At 40.1% G+C, this 26,851-nt stretch overlaps 1 protein-coding gene across 1 annotated transcript in view; it reads right to left on the bottom strand.

Annotated features, from left to right (window-relative positions):
• COG5 (component of oligomeric golgi complex 5) overlaps positions 1-26,851 on the bottom strand; it is a 194,023-nt gene that overhangs the window by 106,545 nt on the left and 60,627 nt on the right. Inside the window, exon 7 of the mRNA XM_086480612.1 lies at positions 1,747-1,877. Coding sequence (XP_086336738.1) covers positions 1,747-1,877 — 131 coding nt within the window. The remainder of the gene's footprint in view (positions 1-1,746; positions 1,878-26,851) is intronic.

Raw genomic sequence — 26,851 nt, 5'->3', positions numbered from 1 at the left:
CCGTGTCCTCTACTGGGAAATCTCAGGGCTTGGAAGGTATAAATGTAAATCAGCTTGTCAATAAAACACACAGCTACAATAATAAGAATCAAAGACATACTATCTGGTTGTCCTATCTAAAATTCTCGATATCTTGGGCAATGCCTGCGTACGTATTTGCTAAAGCACACTATTTTTCCAACATTAAATCCACGAATCATATCCAACAACAAACCTATGAAGCATACCCCAACACCTCTTCACAAAAACATCCCCACTTCTGATACAACTAAGCATGTTCTTCCAAACAATCTTCCATTTGCTGGAAACAGGCCTCTGGCTAAAGCACAACAGGCATATACTTCAATAATCTCTTGATTACCTGGATACAGCCTGGAACACCTAATAAATCTGTCTATTTTTCAAGCGGAGTGGGATTGATTTCCCCAGGGTTTCTTTGTCCGTTCCATTTTAGTACTTAATATGAAAAGAAAATTATCAGAGAAGGTCAAATCTGACATGAAAAACTAGAGGAGTACACACTGATTAAGACTTTTGCTACATTCAAAACAAATGTCCACTTAGTTTTTCTTAGGCCCTATCTTCGTTCAGTCTTTATTTAACATTGCATATGCTTCATAGCTTGTAACAAGCCCGATCACAGATTGGCAACACGCTCAAATAGTCAGGAGTTTCAACACTTGGATAGTAATGAAGTAAAAAACAGGGGTTTTTTTCCCACTATTTTGGTATCAGTAAATAGCCAGAGGCATTTACCACAATCACTACTTCTTACTGCAGAAAATTCCTTGAAATGAGAGGTCTAAGAAAAGTTTGAGACATACTGGTAATTTTAATCCTCAATTATCTAACTAAGCCAATTTAATGAAGAGATTTTCCGTTCTGTATATATTCTATTTTCATGTCAGCCTTCCATAGTATAAACAAATGCTATAATGGCTTACAGGTAAGTTTAACTGTTTGTAACAAACGGCATAAAAATCTCTTGTTCTAATCCTCTTTGTTCTCCAATTTAAAACACAAATTTGATAGGAACCTGTACTAGATTTTTCCTCCTATTGTAGTAATAGAGATTTAAAATACATTTTTTTAAAGAATTCTAAAAAGTATAGACAAAAGAATGTGACTTCTTAAAAATTTTTAAAAAGGCAAGAAGACAGCAGTAATGATGCTACAAATAATTAAATAATAGAGATAGCCAAGTTATTAATAATGTAATTACATTTAGTACGGATTAATGTAATTATGCATATTCATTTTGATATTCCCTACAGTGAATATTTACCTCAAAGTTTAAAATGTCCTTTAAAGTTTTAATGGGAAATCTTTAAAATCATTTCAATGTACTACTGCACAGCTAAAGTGTGGAAACCTTACAGTTTTAAGAAACTGCATTTTTCAGATTTATCTGTAAAGCTTGGCAATATTGGCAATGTAGTACACTGTGCTTCATGCAAAGTCCTATCCATCATCAAGTTTTTATCACAGTGTTTAAACTCTTCACATCAGCATCTACTTTCTCCCAAATTTCAGGGTCAGATCCTGCAAAATTGCGTTCTTGCAACTATCGTACAAGGCCAGTTCCATCAATTTCTTTGGATATTCTCATGTGAGAGAATTTCTCACGTAAGACTTTTTTCATGTTTAATCACCATTAGACAACGCTGCACAAAACACAGGAAACCAAGCTCAAAGTATTTTTACACTTCACTTTTGAAAGGAAGTAAAGAAGTAAGTGTATTTTACCTGAGTTTCCACACCTTGCTCCAGCAACCTTTTAGCCTGACTCTCCACCTCAAGCCGAGCTCTTGCAATAAAAAGCAGGTCATTTTCAATTACTTCTATTCCAGAGAGATCTATCCCTTGAGAAAGGTAATCTATAAAAGCAACAAAGCACGGATAAGCATGACACAGGATAATGGCACATTTTAAACATACTAAAACGTTTAGAAGTCATAGTTAGTTCCAACGGACATTTCTGCATATAATGCTTGACAATAGAGTGATGTATTATACCAAAAAAAACTGAAAATCAAAAATTATTATTCAAGCAAATCTGGATATTGCATACATTGAATTTACTTCACCAGACTTCTCTAGACCCAGACACTGCCAAAAAGGTGCAGAGCATGAGTTTATGCTCCAGAACCTCAGTCACAAGGCAGGAAGGGGCAAGAAGTCATCTCCTTGTCCCAGAGGAATAATCAGATAATTAAACTTCTCTAACCAGATGTTTGAACAAGCATAATTCGCTCTAAGATCTGAAATTCCAGATGTATTATATGCCAATAGATTTTAAATTACACTTCATATATTTAAATTGCACTTCTAAACATTTGGGATCAAACACAGAAGAATCCCAAGAAAAGAAAACAGTTATTTGGTTGGGTTTTTTTCATTTTTAATCACAGAAACATCACAAAATTTACTATCATTGTGCAAACCACCATCAGCGGGGCATCTACATATTGCTGGGCTGGACTGGCAACTGCAGCGCAAAAATCTGTTCCAAGTCAACTTTTGGCTATGTTGATTTGGCCAAATCACTTAATCTTTCGCTAACAGCCAATTAGTAAAGAGGGCACTTCAGCAAGCAGAAAACCCAACACTTCATCTCCCTTTATGAAAGGAGGTTTGTGACATCCTTTCTCCCAGACACATTCACTTTTTATTTAGGCTTTTCACATGGGACAATTTTAGATATAAAACACAACCCAGGGCATAAAAACAAGGTTTTCACACTGAGGTCCCTGACCTCTACATTCCCTCCTGTTGGCTCTTTGCCTGATCTTGCACTCCTGATGTACCATAACTATCCTATCTTCGAAAAAAAGGCTGGAGGATTCCTCTTCCCAGTTATCTTTGATTCCTTAGTGACACTCACTTGGGATGCAGGAACTGTGTACTCAACTTCCTTCAGGCTAATGAAGACCTACAGCTTAGACTGGGCTAGAATTCAAATAATTCAAATATTATGTAATCTTATCCATAACTATTGCACATTTTTGCAAATTGAACTGACTATGGCCACTGCTTTGAAATCCATGTTCCTGGAATATGGAAAGCATGACCTGAGAACACCTACTGCTTTAGGCTCCTCCAAGAACAGAACACCTTTCCACTTAAAACTCTGAATTACAAAATAAATTAGGTGGGAACTGGATGACTAAATTTATAAAACGAACACTTCTGAACATGTCTGGGCATCTTAGATTAGATCCACAGAGAAATGTAAAAGCAGCCTAGGAAGGTACCCAGTGAACCTCAGGAATCTTCAAAGTTAAACAACAGTTCAAGGGTTTTTTCCTCCTTTTTTACATTTCTAGATTTAAATCATCCCAATTCCCCATTTCAAGGTAGCCTAGACCTTTACACTACTGCTTATCTCCAAGACAACATAGGACTACTCTCATTTACACATTTTTCAGCATTTTGCTCAATCAAGCAGGTTGTCCACTGCTTCTTTTGAAAAAAACAATAAAACTAACAAAATAACGGCCAAGGCATTTCACCCAGTGTCAGATACTTCCTTCATAAGACAGTGTTCCACTATTTCCATTTAAAATCAGCCCACCATGACTTCCTAATAAAGTTATCTGCCTTTTATATCCTCCCAGTACGTTTAAGGCACACACTTAAATTCCGACTAAGCTAACTGAACTTTTAAATATTTGCTAAATAACTTTTCACTTTAGTAGCCAATTATTTCTGTTTATTCACAAACTAATATAAGCCTCAGATTAATTTTAGCAACCACATGTTCACAATTGAACACAAAATTCCAAGTGAGTCACTTCACAGCTATGCAGAGAACATCCCCATACCCACATATGAAAAACACCACATAAGAAACAGAAACAAAAAGTTTAGAGAAATACTGCATAAAGCTTAGTAAGGCATAAAGGAAATCAATTCTCTTAACAGTACAGTATGTCAGATACATTTTAGTCTACTAAGAATAGGCCAGCAAATGCTTTTGTCTGTATGCACTTGTTTAAAAATGGATCAGAGATGTCAAAGGACAGCCAAGCAGCAGGACAGCACACCTCATGCTGCACAGGCTATTAACGAAGCCCTCCCTTTATGCAGGGATGCTTACAAAGCTGCTTTTGCTAGAGGCCACAGCAGCCACAGTTACGCATTACTTCCCTGCAACTTTTTGCTGTGACTAAGCTCCACATCTACAGGCGGCCTTGATATGAACCTATTGAAACTAATATTAAACTCCCACTAACTTCAATTACTAACCTCAATGAGCAAGTCTCTTGAATGCGAACACTAGTTTTCTGACCCCTTCCTCTCAGCTGCACAAAAAAAAAAGTGCAAAGAACCACCCGCAGGTTAAGTCTACTGCCATAGTAAACTGAAGTAGCTGGCAACATGAGATTAAAAAGGTGCAAATATCACCATAGCCCACAAACACAAGATCTGCTATGGAGTCATAAAATCACATTCCGCAACCCCAGGCTGCTTAAACAAAATAAAACTAAAATATGGTTCTGATCTCCTAAATCCACAGAAAAATCTGTGGAAGAGAACTAAAAAAAGAGACTGTTTCTCCCTGCTGTATTTTATCCCCAAATCTAAATTAAGCCATTTCAAGTGCTAAAAATCTAATCCTTCTGACGGTTTTAAGAAAGGAACAGAAAGACCATGCTGCTTTGGCTTCTCCATCTGTGCCTCAGACTGGCAGCCACCTCCTGCTAAACCGCCAAAATCTGCAGCTTTGTTCCAAATTTCCTGCAATCCTAACAAAATGCTTTGTGACAATGCATTTCAGCAGGACTTCAAAACAGAGAGCCTTTCTGTGGGTTTAGTGGCTAAACATCCTGCCATGGATGCTCTTAGTTGTTATTCTAACCAGTAGGGAAGCCCTAGCAATCATATTATGCCATTCTCAAAAGAAGTAGTTTTCATAAGGACAGCAGGTCTACAGCAGAAACACCTGCAAGTGCTTTCCTGCCATTCCTATGTGAGAGCAGAAGCTGCAACAGAGGAAGGATAGGTGCCTTTTAATGTTTTTTATCATTTAAGCAAACAACATAATACTAGAAATCTCTCTACACTTGTGTATTCTCAAGAGTGACGCTGCCATCGCAGATAGCACGATGAAATCAAGCAGAAGGGAGGCTGACACAAGGTCAGCCAGATCATAGCCAGAACCACAGTGCATTTAGGATCCAGTTTATTTAAAATACTGCAGAGGGACTCGCACATTCCAACCAGCCAATTTTAGTTAGTAAAGAAACCATGCCATGTGAAATACAACAAAGATACTACCAGTTATCAATCCAGGGACCAGCAAATGTAGGATTTTGCTTCAGGCAACTTGTGCAATCATTATTCTGTTTCTTGCCGTGCACAGTCAGTCGATAACAGTATGGTCACAGAGGTGAGGGTGACATGAGCTGTAAGGTACTTGTGTCTCCTTCTCAGGAATTAGGCAGACACAATGGCTCATTGCCCAGTTAGCACAGACTCTGGGGACTGGGGCCCAGTTTAAAGCTTGTCAGCTTTCCTTTTGCTGTAACCTTAAAGCACTAAATCAATACTATATTAACCATAACAGATTTGCCGAGTATAGAATGTCTAACTGCCATCTCTACCTTAACAGATTTTAAAAGTACATATATAACCGTTTGTAACTTTGAGAAGACTTGTGCTTTAAACGGACCTAAATATCTTGGACCACCACACGCCAGGGCTGGATGCAGCCACAACAGGCACTGCCTTCACACCAGGGCGGCATGCAGCCCGCTGCTCCAGTCACTTCTGCTCAGTGGAGCCAGGGAGGAAATTAGAGGAGGGAGCTATTGTCCTATAACCATTCCTCTACCTCTCAGCCCTCTGATAATTCTACCTCTTTGTATAGGTTCATAAAAATAAAGGCAAATCCTCAACTTTCCCACAGGGTGTTGGTATCGCTTCCCTTCTAACTATCACACCTTATTAAGCTTGGAAAGCACAGCTCGAAATTACTTTTTAAGAACTTAAAATACAGACTGCCTGCTGAATCCTCTTCTTGAACAAAAATATCATATGTCAAGGCAGAACACACTGAACCCTAGGAATCAGTGACCTTTATAGTCTACCTCAGTCTAACAAAAGGTTAGAATTCTGTATTTCTTAAAGAAAAAATATTTTTGTCATTGCAATTCCAAATTGTCTTGATTTACTAAATCTGAACAGCTTTTCTAACCTACTGGCTGAGATGCTGCTTAAACCAACATGTTGGTTTTTAAACCAACATTTCCCAGATAATTATGTAAGAGGAGTTTAATAGAGGTAAATCAAATATACACATAGCACATTAGGTAGAAAAACAATACTTTAAGCAATACAGTTAGCTTTTCTTAATCTAAGCAACTCAACAACATAGAATCTTTTTATTATGTGACTTTGTTTTTTGGCCCCAAACATTGCTCTGTGATAATATGAAGATAGGAAAAAAAATCTGAATTAAAACGTTCTGCAAGTATTAAAATTTGTTTTGGAAAAGAGATAACTATGAAGCTGGCATCCTTATGAGCTCCACATTTAAGCTCTTTATTTAAGACTGAGTTGATTTTGAGCTTTTGCTAGACACTAAAGAATCAACAGTAGTCTACTGAGGACAACCAGATGCACCAAAAAAGAGGAAAACAGGACAGCCAGTAATAACCCAGTGTGATTAGACCGCATCACTCAAGAGGCTACTTGAGCCAAAAGATAAATCCTTCTGTGCTCGGAGAAGTCACCTCGGTGATGCTAATAAAGAGGGAGACAGAAGGAAATTAGAAGAGCTAAAGTGGATTCCTTAGGAGCAAACACCTAAGACAAGCGCCACCCCCCAACACATATCAAGAATACAATGACAAATTAAGAAGTGTTTCATGGGAGACTGAGGTGGGTCGTAATTAAAAGAAATTAAGCCGCTCCTGAAATTCTAAATAAAATCATATTATCATAAATTACATATTTTAGTTTGCCTGTTTGAGGACAGTTTGGGGCTTATTTCTTTTGCATGGGCCATTTGTTTTACTTTGCTTCTGCAGTCTCAGTTGCAGAAAATGTTGGTGATATCTGTACCCTAAGGCTGTTCTTTTTCCATAATGAAGAAAATTACAGTTTTGGAAGAAACTACTAAGTTCCAAAAAGTCAACAGGTCCAAATGATACCCAAGAATTCTGCTGTGATTTAAGTATGCAGAAGATGAGAGGCTATGAAAACATGATTTATCAAGAAATACCATAGAAGACTTCTACAGCGCAAACATTACAGGGCATACAGCACATCATTTGTACTGAAAATTTCTCTAGAGGTAACTTCAGCATCAGAACAAATTGGTTGAAACTGTCCATTAGAAATAGCATATTAAAAATAAAAAAGTCAAGATGGAGTAAAGCTACGTTATCATTGCTTTAAGCTGATCTAAGCGCAGGATGCCCTGAACAGAATGCTCTCCAATTTCCACCTCTGTGCCCTGAACCTCCTTCCCTGTTCTTTCACTCCAGACCAGCCTCCAAGTTTTAGCACTCAAGAGAGTTTTTCCTGTTGAGTTACACAGGTAGAGGTAGAAACCCACAGGCAGGATAGAACTTCCCCTCTTAGTGGAAGCTCACATGTGCATTGGTAGAAGACATTCATGAAACTGAATCTAAACTGCTATTTGCAGTGTTTATTTCTGTTGCACAAAATTAGAAGGGACTGGACAGATATTGTCGTATATTGACAGACATAAAATCTTTCTTACGAGGGAGAAGTATTCAGTAATGACAATGAATTTCAGTTTTGAAAGAGGTTATTAAACATTCAGTCTTTGTTTCTACAGCAGTGCCTAGATACAAGCACAAAACAAACAAAATGAGAGGTCTGATTTGTTAGAACTCCTAAGGGCCCATATGAATTTTTTTCCATCTGCTTTTAAAGCACCTCAAAGTAATTCACTAATTCAAATGGGCCACAAATGTAACCCAGCATGGAAACTTCCTTGGTTCTAATAGAAATGTTAGTTACAACAATAGCTACTGAAAAGGAAGGATTAGATCCCGTTTGCCTCACTTGTATCTGAACCAACAACCCAGGATGCTGCCGGGCCTGAATATGTCAATTTGTTTGTTTTTATCAATGCAGGTAATATAAAACTAAAACCAGTCTTAGAACAGAGCCTGCAATCCCAATATGTCAGCAGAAACCCAATGCTCACCCTGCAGTGGAAGCAACCTAACATTTTATGTTACATCTTTATTCTCTACGTGGAATAGGTGAAGACCCTAACTTAAAGAACAACAGTCTGCTTCTAAGGCACTTAAATTTTCCATGCAATTGATGCACAGAGCAGGTGGGGAATGGCAAGAGCAGGCACATTTGTATGTCTTCAAACTGGAAGCTGGTACCTCCAAAAAGAACCCTTCCACATGTTCTGTTTTAATCAGAATAATTCTCCACATAGGCTGAAGTGATTGCCCTACACTCTGCATCAGGCACCAAAGTACTTGCTGAAGCAAAGCTTATATTATGCCTTTAAATCAAGTGAAAGGGATTCCACTACAGAAACAATAGCTTACAGCCATCTTTTACAACTTGAGCTCTTCAGAAAAGGGTGTTTATTCCTATAAAAACTGCATAAATTATTGTGTCTTGTAAAGTGTTCAAAATAAGAATGTCGTTGCTCCATACTATGTGCCATCTACAATACGCCATCCATTTTAGATATACTTTACAAAATTATTAATTTTGAATCTTAAATGATTAATTTTGAAATTTTTATGCAGGTATTATGAATTCATTATTAAAGAGGAAAAAAAAATTATTTTACTAAAAGGCCAGTTACTTATAAAACTCCTGCTATCTCTCCTTCCCCTACCTACAGGACAAGATTCCTGCAAATGTTTCCTTTCCTCAGCAAAACAACCAAGAATAAAATCTCTCTTTGCCACTGAGATGCCATTAAGTTCCTGTGAAAACTGACCTTTATTTAACCAATTTCTACCATTTAAAAAATTAATTACTTGTATGCATAATACATAAGGTTTCAGTTTTTAGCTGTTTGAGCAACATTAAGTGAGGCAAAACTGTCCTGCTGGAGACAGAAACTGAGTGGCGCCCGTGGTGCTGTATTTCTGTTTGCTTTCTCAGAGAGCACGTTAACACACCTTTGCTGCTTAAGCCCAGAAAAGGAAATAGGGTGTATTAGATTACCAGGTATAGCTTCTGATAGATGTCCCCAGTGAAGGGGGACATTAAAAATAAAACCAAAGAAAAACACTTCTCAGTTTTTCATATTAATCATATGCCATGACTGGTATAGTTTCAGAGGAACGAGGTCAACTAATTTGACATCATTTGACCAAAACCAAACTGGTGGAAAGCATGTGATTCAAAGAAAGCAAAACTTGAATAACTCATTTAAACACAAGACGATTATCTTGTACTGTAAAACAGATCTGTCATCTACATTGTATTATCATAGCATCACAGAATGGTTTGAGTTGGAAGGGGCAAGGACATCTTTCACTGTATCATGTTGCTCAAAGCCCTGACCAACCGGACCTCGAACATCACCAATGATCGGGCATTATTTTACCTGATTAAAGCTTTACTTCAGAAGAAAATTGAGAATTCAACACTCTAAAATCAGAGATCATGTAGGTATGAAAGAACTGAACTTCTAGCATATTAATACAAAGGGAAAATTTTTAGGTGTACAGGCAGGTTGGAGTAAGAGGAAATGGGTTGTTGTTCTGCACTTGGGATCAGCTTTGTTTCCTCCACATGACTGTTGCTCATTTTTTAAAAGAACATAGTTTGTGTTAAAATATTTCGTAGTGCTTTAATAATCACCTATGACCAATCCTATCTACAGAGTAAACTTGGTGTTTCTCTCCAAACTGCAGGCATAAAACTCAAAAAACACACCCAAAGTTGATAATAATACTGGAGGAGTAGCGAGGAAGACTGACTAGCTATTTTTAACATTATATAAAAGCTGCATTTAAATTGTCTTGATGGAAGAGTTAATTCCTACTGCTCTCTGGGCTGGAAATCAGATGCCAGGCAGGATCTAGAATTGATGGAAATGAGTTTGATATCTATTTTTATCATCATCACTGACTTAACAATGAGCACCATATTTTGGAGACATTCCTGTGAAAATGCCATGACTCAGAAAATAGCTTAACACACCAAGACAAACATTACTTAGGTCTAATCACAAGTTATACCACACTACTCCCACGTTCACTTAGGACTAAAGCAAGAGTTGTTGAACTCCTTTAAGGTTCCCCCACCCACACACCATTAGATCTCCCCCAGCCCTCCCCCTCCCCCTTGAATACAGACTCACAACCTTACTTAACCACGACCTACTAAACCTGCTACTTTCTATTTTGCCCACTGTCTCCTCAACTGCCTGGACTGCCTGGCTTACAGGGGAGTGGGCAGCGACTCCACATCCAGCAGGTGGCCCGTCAGCCCTGGGGCTGATACTGTTTAATACCACTGTTAGTAACCTGGATGATGGGATAAAATTAACCCTCTGTGAGTTTCTGGGTGACAGCCATTTGGGGGAAGTGCTCAGTACCCTGGAGGGCACGGCTGCCATTCCGAAGAACCTCAACAACCTTGAGAAACGGACAGACAGAAACATTGTGAAGTTCAACAAAAACAAATTAAGCCCTGTTCACCCGGGATGGCATGACCGTGTGCACTCGAACAGATCAGGTGCTCACTGGCTAGAAAGAAGCTTTGCCAAAAAGAACCCAGTGGACAGTTAAGTTGAACATAAACCTCCGTATGTCCTTGCAGCAGAGGCAGCCTACTGTGTACTGGACCGGGTGTAGCAAGGGTGTAGCCAGTAGGTTGAGGGATGTGACTATTCTTATTATTCAGCCCTTGTAAGGCCACTGTACTCCATGCCTCCCAGTACAAGAAAGACATTGACCAACTGCATAGAGTACAACGTGGAACCACCAAGACAGGGGTACTAGTGCGAAAAAAGGCTGAGAGAACTGAGTTTTTTAACCCAGAAAAGAGATTAGATAAAGAAGAGATCTAACTGCTGGCTACTGCTACCTAACAAGTGGTCAGGAGAAGACAGAGCCAGACCTTTCTCAGAGGTGCACACAGATAGGACAAGAGGCAAGAAACACAAGCTACAGCATAGGAAATTCTGATTAGACATCTGGGGAGAATACCATATTTGTGGTGCTGCACACCTTACCCGCAGAGGATATTGACCTGCAGGAATGCACCCATTATATTTTAATATAATTAAAACTGGTAAAGTGTGAAACATTAAGATCTAGAACTCTAAAAATCACCCTAAACTTATTAAGCCTTCCATCAAAACAAGTTGATTTGAGAAAATTCCCCAAAAGCTCCCAAAACATATTTAGTAACTAAAACAGCATTCTTTCTACATTCTCTGTGATAAGATACTCCCAAAGAACTGCAACATTCATATCATTTATCATGAGCATTTGGATGGAGCTGAAACCAACTCCACCCTAAATATTCTATCTGAGGTATGGCCTAGAAATCAGAAAACATTCAAAAGAAAAATTCTTATACCAATACCTATAAATTACAACAGATCCTCAACACGAAGGAAGAGTTGTAACCATTAAAACAAAACCAATATCTATATCATTTACAAAGTCCACATTTTACTCTGATAATTAAAATTGTTATTCATTAAAAATAAACAGAAAAAAAACCCACTTCTTGGTAGTAAATTCGTTGAAGTTTAATTTAGACACTGCTCAGATAAGGAACTGCTCTTCAGATGTACATGGACTTTCAAAATCAGATTTATTGTGGCAACAAAGCAATAATACCTCTGTAAGTCAATACTCCTCTTGGGTTTCTTTGGGAGCTAAGTAAAAATAAAAGAATGTTGCCAGTAAAAATCTAGTTGTCCTATTTCTGTTTTGAACAGACTTCATAGCATCACAGACACAAAACAACGTGAAGAGCATATGTGAAAAAGATGGAAACAGAAAAGGGGGGCAGAAAGGTATAACATGGAAGAGAGGAGAGATGAAGCCCAAGGGGGGGATTACTGAAGAAATGAGCTTATGGGTTGAAAGAGATGAGAATGACAGTATGCTCAAAAATACAATACAGAAAATACGAAGGAATAGAACTTGTTCTGGTGGTTTGGTGTCTCAGGGGGTTTCAGCGTGGTTTTGGCAGTGGGGGAGGGAGCTACAGAGGTGGCTCCTGTAAGAGACTTCACGAAGCTCCCCCGGCTCCAATTTCGGACCCGCCTCGGGCCGAGGCCAGATCAATGGCGCCTCTGAGAATAACTATTTAAGAGTGAAAGAAGCGGCTGGTTGCGTCTCTTTGTTCTGTTTGTGTTGGTGAGCGAAGGGGGGTGGGAGAGAGACAGCCCTGCGGACAGCCCGGTCAGTGAGGCAGGAGAGGGGGAGCTGTGCCGGGGCGAAGGTTCCCCCGCGGCCCGCGGTGGGGTGGCGGCTGAGCCCCTGCAGCCCCTGGAGCCCAGCGGTGGCCCAGAGGTCGCCCTGCAGCCCGCGGAGGGCCCCGGGCCGGAGGAGCAGGGACCGGGCCCGGAGCAGCCGCGACTGCGGCCGCGCTGGAGCCGCCCGTCGGCGGGAGGGCGGCAGCCCCGGGAGGGCCCCGCGCTGGGGGGTTCTGGGGAGCTGCGGCCCCGCGGGAAGGACTCGCGTTGGGGCAGCGGGAGGAGGAATGTCTGCCGGGAGAGGGACCCCGCGGTGGGGCAGGGGAGGGTGCGAGGGCCCCTCTCCCTGAGGGGGAAGGAGCAGCGGAGACCCCTTGTGCCGGACGGGCTGTGACCCCCATTCCCTGCCCCTGCGCTGCTGGGGGGGAAGAGGGAGCAGAGCTGAGCCCGGGAAGGCCGGAGGGGTGGGGGGGGAGGTGTGTTGTATGTAAGATATGGCTGTAGCTCTCATTTTCCTTGATGGTGGTGGTTGTTTTGTATTAAATGTGTGTTGTTATCCCCAAGTTGAGTCTGTCTTTTGCCCGTGACCATAACTGGTGACTGAGCCCTCTCTGTCCTGTGTCTCGACCCTCAAACCTTTTTTGGTTGTATTTTCTCCTCCCCATCCCTCAAGGGACAGGGTAGGGGTGAGCGAGTGGCTGCGTGGGGCTTTTGGAGCCAGCTGGGTAGGCTCAAACCACAACACTCGTGAAAGGATAAAAATACAAATCAGTTCATACAGTTTGGTCGTATTAATCTGTAAGAGTAATTTAGTGCCATCATCTGCTTTCCACCTTGACAGTTTCCTCCCCACCCCCACCCATAAGCCCATAGCTTTGCACTGCTTGCTCATTACCAATGCCAACGGCGTTTTTGCTCAAATTTCAGGAGAGCATCCAAAACTGGAAAACAAAGAGGTGAATAAAGCTTGTTTTTAATAAATTTCAAGCAGACATTAATCAGGACACTTACTGTCAGGAAAATAATTCTTAAAATCCCAACAGGTGAACAATAAGGAGTCCTCCTTGAAATGGAGCATCACTTCAGTATATAAAATTAAGCAGGATGAAAAGAAATGTACTCTATATCTGCAAGAGATAATCGCATTGAAAATACATTGCAACTGCATCATACACCCGTGTAAAGGATTTATGCTCTTTCAACTGTATTACTGGAGTGGCTGAAGAGAACCATCTCTTTCCCAAACAAAGACAAGGACTCATTTAAATGAAGGTATATGACTTTGGCTCTCTTATTTACCTAAGTTAGCATCACAACGAAGGCTGTGAAAGCAAGAAAAATTGTTGTGAGTAGAGGGATGTAAAAGATAACCTAAATTTACATGTTGGTCTGAAAACACTAGTATTTTTGGCAGCTTTTAAGTATTATTAATGTTACCATTTAGTAGCTAAGTAGAATTTCTCAATATAGAGCATTATGTAAAGGTTCAATGATTCAGTTTCTATCAGTACCATGCCATGTTGCAATAGACACATGCAATGTTAAAAGAAATATGGATGATGTGTTTTGAAAATCTTAGTCAAAAATAACTTATTTCGAACATCCTACCAGTTGCTGAGACAGCAAAGATGGCTGACTCTTCACTGAATCGGTGCCCTCAAGGAGGGCATGAGAGATGTTGGTTCATTTGTGTGTTCTAACTCATTATGTTAATAGTTAATGACCTCATTCTTGAATAATTTTATGACTGGATAAAGGTATACATGGACAGTTACAGACTTAAGACGTACAAGTCTACAGTTACCTTACTGACTTAGTAATTTCTAGCTGCACTTCATTTTTTCATTTCAGTGAGATATAGCCTACATTTTTTGAGGTTTTATCATTATTTTTGCACTAGAGTATGCATCCAAAAATGTCAATTTGTACATGAGAGAACATGGATCATTTCTAACATACTCGTAAATGTCAGGAGATACTTTAAGATCAGTAGTGCTACAGTGCTCTAAAATCAAATTTCAAAAAAAATCATGCTATTATCTTGGCCCCTGGATAAGAGGGAATACTACTTTTTTCTTTACTCTTTATATATAGCTGCAAATATTTCTTTCATATTCCTCTATCCTTACGGGTCTCTCCCGCCGCTTTTCAACACCCACAACTCACCCCTTCCATACTTACACCTTCAGGAAAACATTTCTGCAAAAGCAGAACTGCATTTTCTTTAGTATCAGCTATGTTAACTCCCTCGGTGCTTTAGAATATATGTATTTTTTATCTTTAATAAATGCATATTTAATTCCTCCCACCTCTTCCTTGGCATACCATCAATAACTTCCTGCAATTAGCTGCTGATTTACTTGATTTTATCATCTTTAGTCAACAGATGTTGCACAGACTATAAATCACACAGGTTTTATGTACCTCAGATACTCTGTGCGAGAACAAAGCGAACCTTGTGTTATCCAGAGTGCTTCTGTAGACAATTTTAACATAACTGCAAAATTTTAAAACATCATGCAGTGTATCTTATCTCCTACAGCAAAGTCTTTTTAAAATTTAGAGATCAGCTTATGGCAGAAATACGGCCAGTCTGCCAGAATTCTTGCCGATTCTTCTAGTAATAATAAAACTTAGCAACAGTACTAAAAAGATGAGCAAGAAAAGAATGTTGTTTGAAAGCCAAACTGAACATAACAAGTGTTCAGATTCCAAATACTTGTATTTGAAGTTAGCCTCCACAGGTGCTTGTCTTTCGACCTTCCAATAGAAATATAAAGTATTTTACTATGACACAAAGACTGACAACAGTCCTCTGATGATGCTTTAATACCTTCTATCATGCACGATTGGGATAGTGAAATTGAAAAAAGGAAACAACTTTAAACCTTTCCTCTCCGCCCCCCAACATTTGTTGCAATTTGCTAAAAAAGTTTCATAGCTACAAATTGGTAAATGCAACCCTCACCCTTAGCACTCACTATGTTTAGCTGTACCTGCAGCAACAAGAACAACACAAGGAAGCAGAAGGAAACGTCACATCTCTCCCAACCTACCCTGTATGAGCTGCTCTATAGTGTTCACCACAGCCTCCAAACCTGCTAGATCACAAACCTGAATCATTGCTCACCTACGAACACCCGTGAAAGGGAATTTGGGCAGCATACCTGCACAGCTGCTTCTCAAAGATGGAACAAAATGAAATGATACCCTAATACATGCTCCAGGTCTGCCTTTAGGCAGCTGTGGCACCATACCTTTTCTGCTACCTGTGAAAGTTCTTCCACAACCTAAAAGAATGATTTATCACTACTAGTCTGAGATCTTTCATGCATACTGACCCTGATTTTTTCCAAGCAAAACATACTTCTATTGTTAAAATTAGGAAGCACATACATCTATGGTTAAGAATTACCGTGGATTAAGATTTCATAAAACTGTACGTGTCTTCTCAATATGATTAAACATTGATGTAAACAGAAACAGAAGCTATAGTTTTTCTTCTATTATTTTGAAATAGATAAAAATGAAAAAGTAAGTCTTCTCAAATATGGTACTGATGACACGTTTGAGTTCTAGTATCATTAATGCCACACAGATACAAAATTAAAAATTAATGTCTTTCATAGCAGAGTTCAAAATAATGAACTAAATGTTAAAAATATCAAGATTTTTTTTTAAAGGTTGCATATCCAAGAAAGCAAACAGTAAGTTCAAGCAATTCTTTCAGTTGTTAAAGGCCCAAATTGTTAACAGATGGGTGATAACATTTAATTTAACAAACAGTTGTTATTAAATAAATAATGCCAATATTTTCTTTGTAGAATTACATAATTCTCTATAAGCCAATTATTATTACATACATCTGTCAGCGAATTATATCTAATAATTGACATAAAGTTGAACGGACAAAAAAATGTGCTACTTTAAGGATAAAAGATGTTTAGCAATTTAATACTTAAATAATAGTAAACATACAGATTCACTGTGTGCTCATATGATTCTATCGTAATTTTTATTACAGTTCCTCTCATTCTAAATAACATTTAGTCTCACAACAGATTTTTCTCAAGCCTTACAATGCATAATTTGTGGAATTCACTGCTGAAAGTTATGAATCATTTCAAGATCAGGAAAGAAAACGATTCTTCTCTAACACTAACATTACCATTGCTTACATTAAACACCTTTTCCTTCAGGGGAAAAAAAAAAAGAATTAAAAAATTCAGGGGAAAACAAATTTCTCAACAGCATATACTGAACTTTCTTATAGGAACCCAATCCTGAAGTGAAGAAATTATTACACTGCACTACAATTAAGATTTACATTTTTCCAACATCTGGAAAGTGTATTTTGCCAAGCAAAAACAAAATAATCAAAAAGTGAGAATAACTATTTATCTTTAGCAGAAAATTAAGTCAAGATTTTCAATGGTCTTCAAAATTAACAGGATTGATACACTGATGACCATTTATCATTGAAACACTGGAAATCAAGATGTAGCACTGCAGAGTCTTGACTGGAAACATGACAACATCTGCAATTCTAATGTGAAAACTTCCTACTGTCAAATATATCTCGCTGGGAGATCTCTGCTCAGAAAGCAGTATATAATCTCTTGAACCAAGTAAAATGATCATCGACATCCTTGAGACAAGCTGCTGGACTAGCTGTGGTCTCAGCTATTAGCTTCCATGACTGGATTTCATCCTCAGGTTAGCCAAATTCCTCTTCCAACACGCAGTACTGAGCCCAAAGCACGGACAACTCGGAAAACAAAAGCTCCATGGAGCAACAATTTATAGTTCAGCATTATTATGAGCAATAGTACTGTTAAATTTGATAATCCTCAATTCCTGCTTCTTTTCTGTTAACGGTAAAATCACTCCTTGAACCCAGGAAAACATTTAGCAATCACCGCTTTCCATGACAACTGAAACACACATTGCATGAAGTGGCCACTTTACGCTGTGAACCTGCCATCTGACGGTTTCATTCAATGCCTTTTGGCGCTTGTAACGGAAGAGAGCAACTGTTTATTACATCTCTTCGCTTTTCCCACAGCATTCATGATTTTATATACCTCCATCGTATTTCCCCCTCAGTCACTTTAAACTCATTTATAGGTGGTGGCCACCAACTGCTGACTGACCTCTCCACCCTCACCCTAACACGGGAACGTTTGCCATGTGTTTCTTCATTGGCTAATCTTGGGGGTAGCAAGTTACAGATTTATCAAATGCTACGTAACTGCTTCTCTGACACAAGAATCTCGACAGAGACTTATCAACAGTTGGCAGGCACGCTCACTAACCACCCCAGACCCTGACCCCTCTAGGTTTCTAGTGACTCTTTATGCCGTGCAAGGAAAGAAGTCGTAATTTCTATCTACTGAGAAAAACAACAGAAGTTTGTGAATATTCTTTCAAATAAAACTCTCGATTCACTTAATTGATTTTATGAACTTCTTTGCATTTTAATTGCAAACTAAGTAAGTGAAAAGGGACTTTTTTTTTTTTAGAAAAAAATATACAGTGAAAGCATTGCAACATGAACATCTGTAGAAATATATGAACTTATGGGTATACTTTGGATGCAGTATAAAATTACTTTCTGTGTGTTGGAACTTCTAAGAAAAAAAATGGAAGGTTAAAAAAAAAAAAAATCAGAAACAGACAGTCAGAGAAATATTAAAAGTCCTAAATTTGGAAGTATGTAACACAGAGACACATGTGAGGACTCTCAGTTATGTGGCTGGAGACAGCCAGAAAGTAAAGAGTAATAATAGTTGCTCTAGGATATTGGCTCCCCTGAACCAGCTTTCAATGAAGCAGCCAGAGCCACCTGTAACTGGCCAGTCTCAATATGAAGCTCTGCCAGACTTCCCAAGAGAAGCAGCTCTGCTATTGCAACCTACGCAATGCCCTTTTTGAAAAGGAAGAAAGATTTGCATGTTGATTTTGAAGACACTGGTGTTCTTACTGGATTGCTGAAATGGTGAGGAAGTGGCAATCAGAAAGCATCAGAAGCACCTTAAGGTCTAACTACTTCAAAAGCACCAGCAAGACACAGTGGCATAGTGGGGGTCAACACTGGTCAAGCACCCTCAGTATAAGAAGTTTCTTCCAAGGCTTGAGAGCCTGAAATACTGACAAATTCCAGCTACTGAACATCTTAAATGAATATGGCTGTCTTGGTACTTGCATCACTGCAGACTCTGCACCATGGCAGTCCGGGCACTGCGGCAGAGCTAGGAGGCAGGTGACAGCCATTGCAGGTGGAGACAGGCTAGGATGCCATACTCTAGCTGCAGCTTACAGCAGGAGTCCTCCCACTGTGCGAACTCTATTACTTTATATTTCTCGCTGTTTTCTGATCCTATTAAAGTCATTGTAAGTAATTAAAAGGGCAGGATTAGCTGGAGATTTCAGGAGATGTTACACAGGTCATTTTTGTAAATAAAATGGCTTATTAGGACTGACTGAAGTAGTGGAACCTCGCAGAGGTTCATGTTAGTGGTGCCCTCAGAGAGGCAGAGTCAGCCATCAGAGCGGCAGCCCTTGGTCCTGCCCGCGACAGCCAGCACAGCCACCAGCGGGCTGCTGGGCTGGCTCTGATGGGCCTCAGCTCCTTCCCTCTCCGAGAGCAAGCACTAAAGAGGGAATAAGGCTCTAGGACAAGGAACTACTTGAGTATGAGTATAAAAATTCCAGATTTAACAGCGTTTCCATTTGTTTTACACCACAGAACTAAGAACAAAAACTGTAGCATCTGCAAGGCACTGGCTTTTTTTTGTTTTAATCCATGTTTGCATGCTGTTATAAATGAGAATTCAAAATTAAATGCATTGTTTTATAAGATATTTCAGTAACTGTTTGGAAGCAGCTATTGCTCCTATTTAAAGAAAGGTATTTTAACTATGTCATATTATTTTATGAAATAATTTATGGGGAAAAATAATTAAGGCCTATCCTATTCCAAAGTAGGCACCTCTTCTGATTTCTGTTTTGCTAAAGTTTTAGGTTTGTCATGAACTGGATGAAAACTGGACTTCAAAATGTCAAACCTTCCCAGAAAGCAACAATTCCAAGTTTCATCTAACTCTTGCGAAGGCTCATTTTCACCCACAAAGTTAATTATGCTTGGTCTGACTTTGGCAAGCAGCGTTAGGGATCAAGGCAAATTGCTGTAGTAAGCAAAAGCAGACAGGTCTTCAAAGGCATCCTAGGTAAGACAGAGCACTCCGTAGGAGCATCAGGCTTCAATAATAAAATTTCGTATTTGATAGCAGGAAATAGGAAAATAATTTCATTGGCTCGTTTAGAGAATGCCAATTTTCCATCTTCTCATACACAATCACAACAGTAGTGGCTTGTAAAAAGAAAAAAACAGAGTAGGTGGGTGGGTATATATTTACAAATAATCACTCAGAGTTTATACACCGTAACAAATGACAGAAAAGTTTTGTATGAAGTCTGTTCCAGGGGTAAAATAAGCTGAACACAATTCCAATTTTAGAAATACAATGAGATGAAAAAAGTGAAATTGAGTATCAAAGGCCCCACAGCAACTAAGAAGAGGGACATCTGTCTGGGCTTACTGAGGGAATCATGTTAATGAAATGCACAATCCACCAGAAGCACATTTCTGAGAGGAGAAAAAGCCAGAAAGAAACATTCCTTGGTCTGATAAAGCCAAATATTTCAGAATACTTTCAGCCATGGTTCACATCTTTGAGGATCCATATATTGGGAGTCTAAGGACTGTTTGTATGCATGTTCTTCATTCTACCTGTACTCTCCAAGTAACCACTCATGCTGCTGTGAATCTCAGCCTCCCTTAGCCGCTGCCCCAAGTGAAGCTGGAAAATCTGGTGTACAGTCAGGAAAGAGGAAGCAGAAGATAGGGAGATGGAGAAAGGGACCTAACCCCTGTTTCTTTCCCTGGAAAACAATAGAGAAGGCAAACATCAGCAGCACAGTGTCAAGAGTTCAAAAAATGAGTCAGCCCTCAATAAACCATGGCATGGTTCTTAACTTTTTTAAAACAACATTGGTATGTGTATCTTTCTTTGTTTCTCTATTTCTGAACTTCTAGAGAACACTTGCTTTTGAATTTGCAAGGTTTTCGGAAGTCCTGAGAACTAAATGGGATCTTTAAGTTCAGATTCTGAAATGTTATCTTGTTAGCAGCATCCAAAAATTTGGAAACATACATATTGTAAGTAACATAAGATTTTCAGTCCTACATTGCCAGGAGCTAGCAATGCAGTCATGGAGTCATAGCACTGCTTTTCCCTTTCCCAGAGAACATGTAGTAGCTGGGCCAGATCTTCAAAGTAATTTTCTGGAAAAAAAAAGGGGTGTACTGTGAGAGGTCTGGGCCTGGTAACAAAGCAAGCTATAGTATCCCCACTTACAAGTGATATGCTTTATAGAGAAAGGTTAAGAAGCTGTTTTTTCAACTACACTTCTCTTGCTGCCTCCTCCTGAAAGTGATCACTTTGCTGGCTCCCCTCCAGTGAGGGCTTGAGAGGACTCAGAAATTCACCAGTGAGAACTGCACAGAGAGCCTGCAGGCAAAGGTAAGAGAGAAAGCATCTTAATTTGGAAAAAAACCGCAGACCAGAGATTTCTCTTCTCTTATGTAAGGTAAAACATACTGAAGACACTGCAAGGGCATGAGAATTACTGGACACTGGAGGTATAATAAATTATAGGATTCTCCCACCCCTTTTCACACAGTGTGGACAGGAAGAAAGATCCCAAAATGTACATACACATTTTAGCAGGGCTCTAGCAAATCACAAATCAAAAAAACTTCCAAACCGCCCTTGTTAGATGGATTTTGCTTTGCAAATGTGTTTAGAAATTGATAACTACCTGACTCATCTCCAACACAGAAGAGTTCTTTCATGGTGTATTATTAGTCACCCGTTATCATCAGTATCCTCTGAACCCATTTTGAGACTACAGAGCATCACATAAATCTGCCACAGCTTTTTGGCACCTCCTGCCAAGTACTTGCTCATACGCTGCAAAATTATGCAGACTATTAACCTTACATAAATTTTAAGAGGCTGGGTCTTCCCAAAGAACATGCAGAGGGCAGACCTTCACAGTTCATAACAGCAGTGACCCGGACCAAAACAGATAAGGAAGAATCATTAAAACCTCCACCTGAATTCAGGCACAGCACTGCTGTGCAATTACTGTACAAGGAAATGAACTGAAATCAAGTCCATGAAAAACAAAGGGTGCTATGACACTTTAGTAACTCTACGAAACATCTCTTGGAAGGATAGCCATAAACCTTATGTCTCTGCCTCATCTTATCTGAGCACTTAGAGCAAAGTCAAAGCACAGCTTATTTTAGATTCAGAAATAAATTTATAAGATAATTCTAAATATTTTCAGTATGAAACAGCATACCAACCCTGACAAACATTTTCTTTACCTTCAGCACAAGCTTCCTATAAGATTCAAAAGCAGTTATCGTAAGATTTATACTGAGTCAAATATTAATGTAAATATTTCTAAGAACTCTTAGCTTCTAGTTTCAATTTAATTATTTTATAGACTTGCTTAATATGTTATTGCTTAATATGCTTAAAATGTTTTGACTAGTTCAGTCAATGTTGAACAAAGAAAAAAAAAGAGTGCAAATGACTTAAGAAAACTGTTCTTCATCTGGAAACAGTTTTCCAACATACACTGATAGGTTTTCTGCCCATCTGTTAAACCAGCCCCATCAAATTGTTTTGAGGACAAAAAAGGGGGACAGAAAAAAAGACTCACAGTATTCACTATGACTCATCCAGTACTTTTCACTAGCTTTGCTTGCTAAGTGTAACACAGTTGATTCTATCTTCTATTCTTTACTAAAAGAGTTATATCAAATCCAGCTCTAGATTACAAACTTTTCCTACTACAGCATCATGGCGATGAAGCGAAAGGTCCACAGTATTTTTATACTAAAAGTCTAAGTGTGCAAATGGGCTTTTGCCAGTGTAATTTATCCCATTTAACTCAGAGACTAACATAGGCTGCATTCACAGAAATGCATTTGCACCACTACACGTATGCTGAAAGAATTATCTGGAAGAGCCATACCAGCAAAACTTTCCTAGTGTAGATCAGACCTAAGCTACCCCAGGCACCTCAGCACTGAAAGAGCACACCGTCGGAGTATGCACCAACAGGACTCCATCCGTAAGAGGCATCTATTTTGATTTCCAGCTAGCCCCTTGAGTATGCACGGCCAGGCAGACAGCAAGCTGAGAATTAAAAATGATGCTGTCACACCGCAGTGCATGGGCTGCTGCTCAGCAAAAGTCTATTCTAAGCAAACTGATCTTTAGTCCAGGCTGCCATTAAATTGTTCTGCTGTGAATTAGTACTTCCCCAGTTTTGAGTAAAAATTTAAAACATGAGCTATAACAAAAACAAACTACTGGACAATACATAACATTTTGTAATAGAGATACTGAGTCTGTGCAACTTTCACAAGCAGGTCAGATCATTTACCCTGAGACACTTGGCTACAGTTACCTGGTTTTGTAGATGAGCTATTTTTATCTTAATAGCAGCTAACAGTACAGATATCCAGTAAATGAACCCAGCATGTTAAAAACAATGTCACAGCAAGTGAAAATAATTCAAACTACTCCGTTTAATGACTGTATAGGTCTCATAAAGTGAAAGTACATTAAATAAGCAGAAAAGATCAATATGACCAAGAGGCACCTGCATATTGATCAAGGACCAAAACTGAAGAGAACTGTCTGATGCTTCACCGTAATTCGCTGCTTCTGCTCACACAGCAGCGCTCATATCCGTAATTCCCTTTTACCCCAACCCAGCCAGTGTACAAACTGCTACTCTCTTTCATTCTTCTCCCATCCCAGAAGTTTTTAAAATAGCATAAATACTTATATTACTATACTTCTACTATTTTATTAAATTAAGACATAATTATAAATTCAAAAAGTAACAATAGACGCTTGGTGAAAGGATGAAGAATGGAATTTTAAGTCAGCTTCCGACAGATGGGATATTTTGTGCTGCAAAAAAAGGTAATGAAGAATTATGTAAGTGTTTCAAAAATAGGTGACAAGGAAAACTACAATAAAAAATAGAGGTGTTCAGGAAAAAAAAATTATACTAAAATTTATTCAACGTACTATGTACACAAAAGACTTCCAGCTCAAAGATGAGAAGGGTTGGAAGGCCTAAGGAATCTGCAGATCTTTGGATAAAATGAACTCCACAAAAGAAGACAATTAAGATGAAAACATTATTTTTCAAAGAAAAGCTGCTCTGCCAATGACTCTACCATTCCAGTTGCTCAGGGTTTGGGTTTTTTTCTTTTTATCATGACTTTTTTTTCTTAAAATGTATTCAAAGGCCTACAGAATTCAATCATGTTAATACATTTACGCTTTATCAGACCTGCAATCTTATTTTAAAAAATCTAATTAATTTATTACCTTTTATTAAACTCTTTCCATTTGTAGTTGAGAAATTAAGTGACAAAGGGTGACAAAAGGACCTTTCTTAGCAAAACAACTTTGTTCGATGCTTGTCTCAGAGTCTATGCAAAATTCATTACAATTTTCGTGTCCACGTTTAGAAAAAAGTATTAAAAACCATAACGTATATCATAGCACTCTCAATCCAGAGCATGCAGATCACCTCATACAGAACCACAGAATCACAGAATGGTAGGGGCTGGAAGGAACCTCTGGAGATCATCTAGTCCAGCCCCCCTGCTAAAGCAGGTTCACCTACAGCAGGTTACACAGGACTGCATCCAGGTGGGTTTTGAATACCTCCAGGGAAGGAGACTCCACAGCCTCCCTGGGAAGCCTGTGCCAGTGCTCTGACACCCTCAGAATAAAGAAGTTTTCCCTCGTGTTTAGGCGGAACTTCCTGTGCTCCGGTTTGTGCCCGTTGCCCCTTGTCCTGTTGCTGGGCACCACTGAAAAGCACCTGGCCCCATCCTCTTGACACCTGCCCTTTAGATATTTATAAGCATGGATGAGGTCCCCTCTCAGTCCTCTCTTCTCCAGGCTAAAGAGCCCCAGGTCTCTCAGCCTTTCCTCATAAGAGAGATGCTCCAGTCCCCTCATCATAAGAGAAATGCTGCAGTCCACTCATCATCTTTGTAGCCCTCTGCTGGACTCCCTCCAGTAGTTTCTTGTCTCTCTTCAACTGGGGAGCCCAGAACTGGACACAGGACTCCAGGCGTGGCCTCACTAGAGCACAGCAGAGGAGGAGGAGAACCTCCCTCGACCTGCTGGCCACACTCTTCGTAACGCAACCCAGGATGCCATTGGCCTTTTTGGTCACGAGGGCACATGGCTGGCTCATGGTCCACTTGTCTACCAGGACTCCCAGGTCCTTCTCTGCAGAGCTGCTCTCCAGCAGGTCAACCCCCCCAGCCTGTACTGGTGCACGGGGTTATTCCTCCCCAGGTGCAGGACCCTACACTTGCCCTTGGTGAACCTCATTAGGTTCCTCCCTGCCCAGCTCTCCAGCCTGTCCAAGTCTCACTGAATGGCAGCACAGCCTTCTGGTGTGTCAGCCACTCCTCCCAGTTTTGTGTCATCAGCAAACTTGCTGAGGGTGCACTCTGTCCCTTCATCCAAGTCGTTGATGAATATGTTGAACAAGACAGGACCCAGTACTGACCCCTGGGGAACACCGCTAGCCACAGGCCTCCAACTAGACTCCGCACCCCTGATCACAACCCTCTGACCTCTGTCCTTCAGCCAGTTCTCAATCCACCTCACTGTCCACTCGTCTATCCCGTGCTTCCTAAGCTTCCCTATGAGGATGCGATAGGAGACAATGTAAAAAGCCTTGCTGAAGTCAAGATAGACAACATCTACTGCTTTCCCCCCATCCACCCAGCCAGTCATGCCGTCACAGAAGGCTATCAGGTTGGTCAGGCATGACTTCCCCTTGGTGAACCCATGCTGACTACTCTTCACAATCTTCTTTTCCTCCACATGCTTAGAGATGACATCCAGAATGCGCTGTTCCAGCACCTTTCCAGGGATGCGGGTGAAGCTGACTGGCCTGTAGTTTCCTGGGTCCTCCTTCTTGCCCTTTATGAAGACTGGAGGGACACTGGGTTTCCTTCAGCGCTCAGGCACCTCTCCTGTCCTCCGCAACCTTTCAAAGATGATGGAGAGAGGCTTAGCAATAACATCTGCCAGCTCCCTCAGCACTCGTGGGTACATCCCACTTGGGCCCATGGATTTGTGAGTGTCTAGTTTGCCTAAAAGATCCCTAACGCAATCCTCCTTGACCAAGGGAAGGTCTTCCTTTCTCCAGACTTCCTCCCCTACCTCCAGGGTCTGGGATTCCTGAGGACGGGCGTTTGCAGTAAAGACTGAAGCAAAGGCGGCATTCAGCGACTGCACCTTCTCCGTATCCTGTTACTGGGGCCCCTGCCTCATTCAGTAGTGGACCCACATTTTCCCTAGTCTTCCTTGTGCTCCTGATGTGTTTGAAGAAGCCCTTATTGTCTTTGACATCCCTTGCCAGATTTAATTCCAAGTGAGCCTCAGCCTTCCTTACTGCACCCCTGCATACTCTGACAACATTCCTATATTCTCCCTAAGTGGCCAGTCCCTTTTCCCACCTACTGTAAAATTTTTTCTTCCTTTTGAGTTTTTCCAGAAGTTCCTTGCTCATCCAAGGAAGCCTTCTGCCTCCTTTGCTCAATTTCTTCCTCATAGGGAGGCACCAATCTTAAGCTTGGAGGAAATGGCACTTGAATAGCAACCAGCTCTCTTAGGCCTCTCTACCTTCTAGAATCCTAGCCCTTGGGTTTCCCCCAAGTAGGTCTTTGAAGAGGCTGAAGTTCGCTCTCCAGAAGTCCAGGGTTGCAATTGTACTTATTGCCCTGCTTCTTCCATGCAGAATCCTGAACTCCATCATCTCATGGTCACTACAGCCGTACCTATGTGCAATGTCAAAAGAATTCTATCACAATACAGAAAAAACAAAAATTAATTGGCAAAAATTATTTTCAGGAATACTGACTTAGAATTATGATTGTGTCTTTTACTTGCTATGTTCCATATCATTACTCAAAAATTATTCTGTCAAAGGCAAATGTTAAACTGACCCAGGTTATGAGTCATTCAATTTACCATTTCTGAGTTGTGCCATAAGGTCAGCTTTCTCCCACTCCTCTGGAATTTACTGAGTGTTCAGAGACCTCCAGGGTAGAAGGGGAACAGTCATGATTCAGACACTTACTTTTATACAATCTGATCATGCTATAGATTTTAAGAAAGGGAAGATACTGAGATCTGGTACCAGACCCCTGTCTCTTGTGATTCAGTTCCACATCAGTTTACACTGCCAATGTAAATTCCAGCTACCATGGCTCCCTTCCTTCCACATCTCCCAGCCATGTTACCTCCTCCCCTCCTC

The sequence above is a fragment of the Leptosomus discolor genome, chromosome 1 (assembly GCF_034619465.1).
Source record: "Leptosomus discolor isolate bLepDis1 chromosome 1, bLepDis1.hap2, whole genome shotgun sequence".
Classification (NCBI taxonomy): domain Eukaryota; kingdom Metazoa; phylum Chordata; class Aves; order Leptosomiformes; family Leptosomidae; genus Leptosomus; species Leptosomus discolor.
This window is presented reverse-complemented; position numbering and strand designations above follow the sequence as displayed.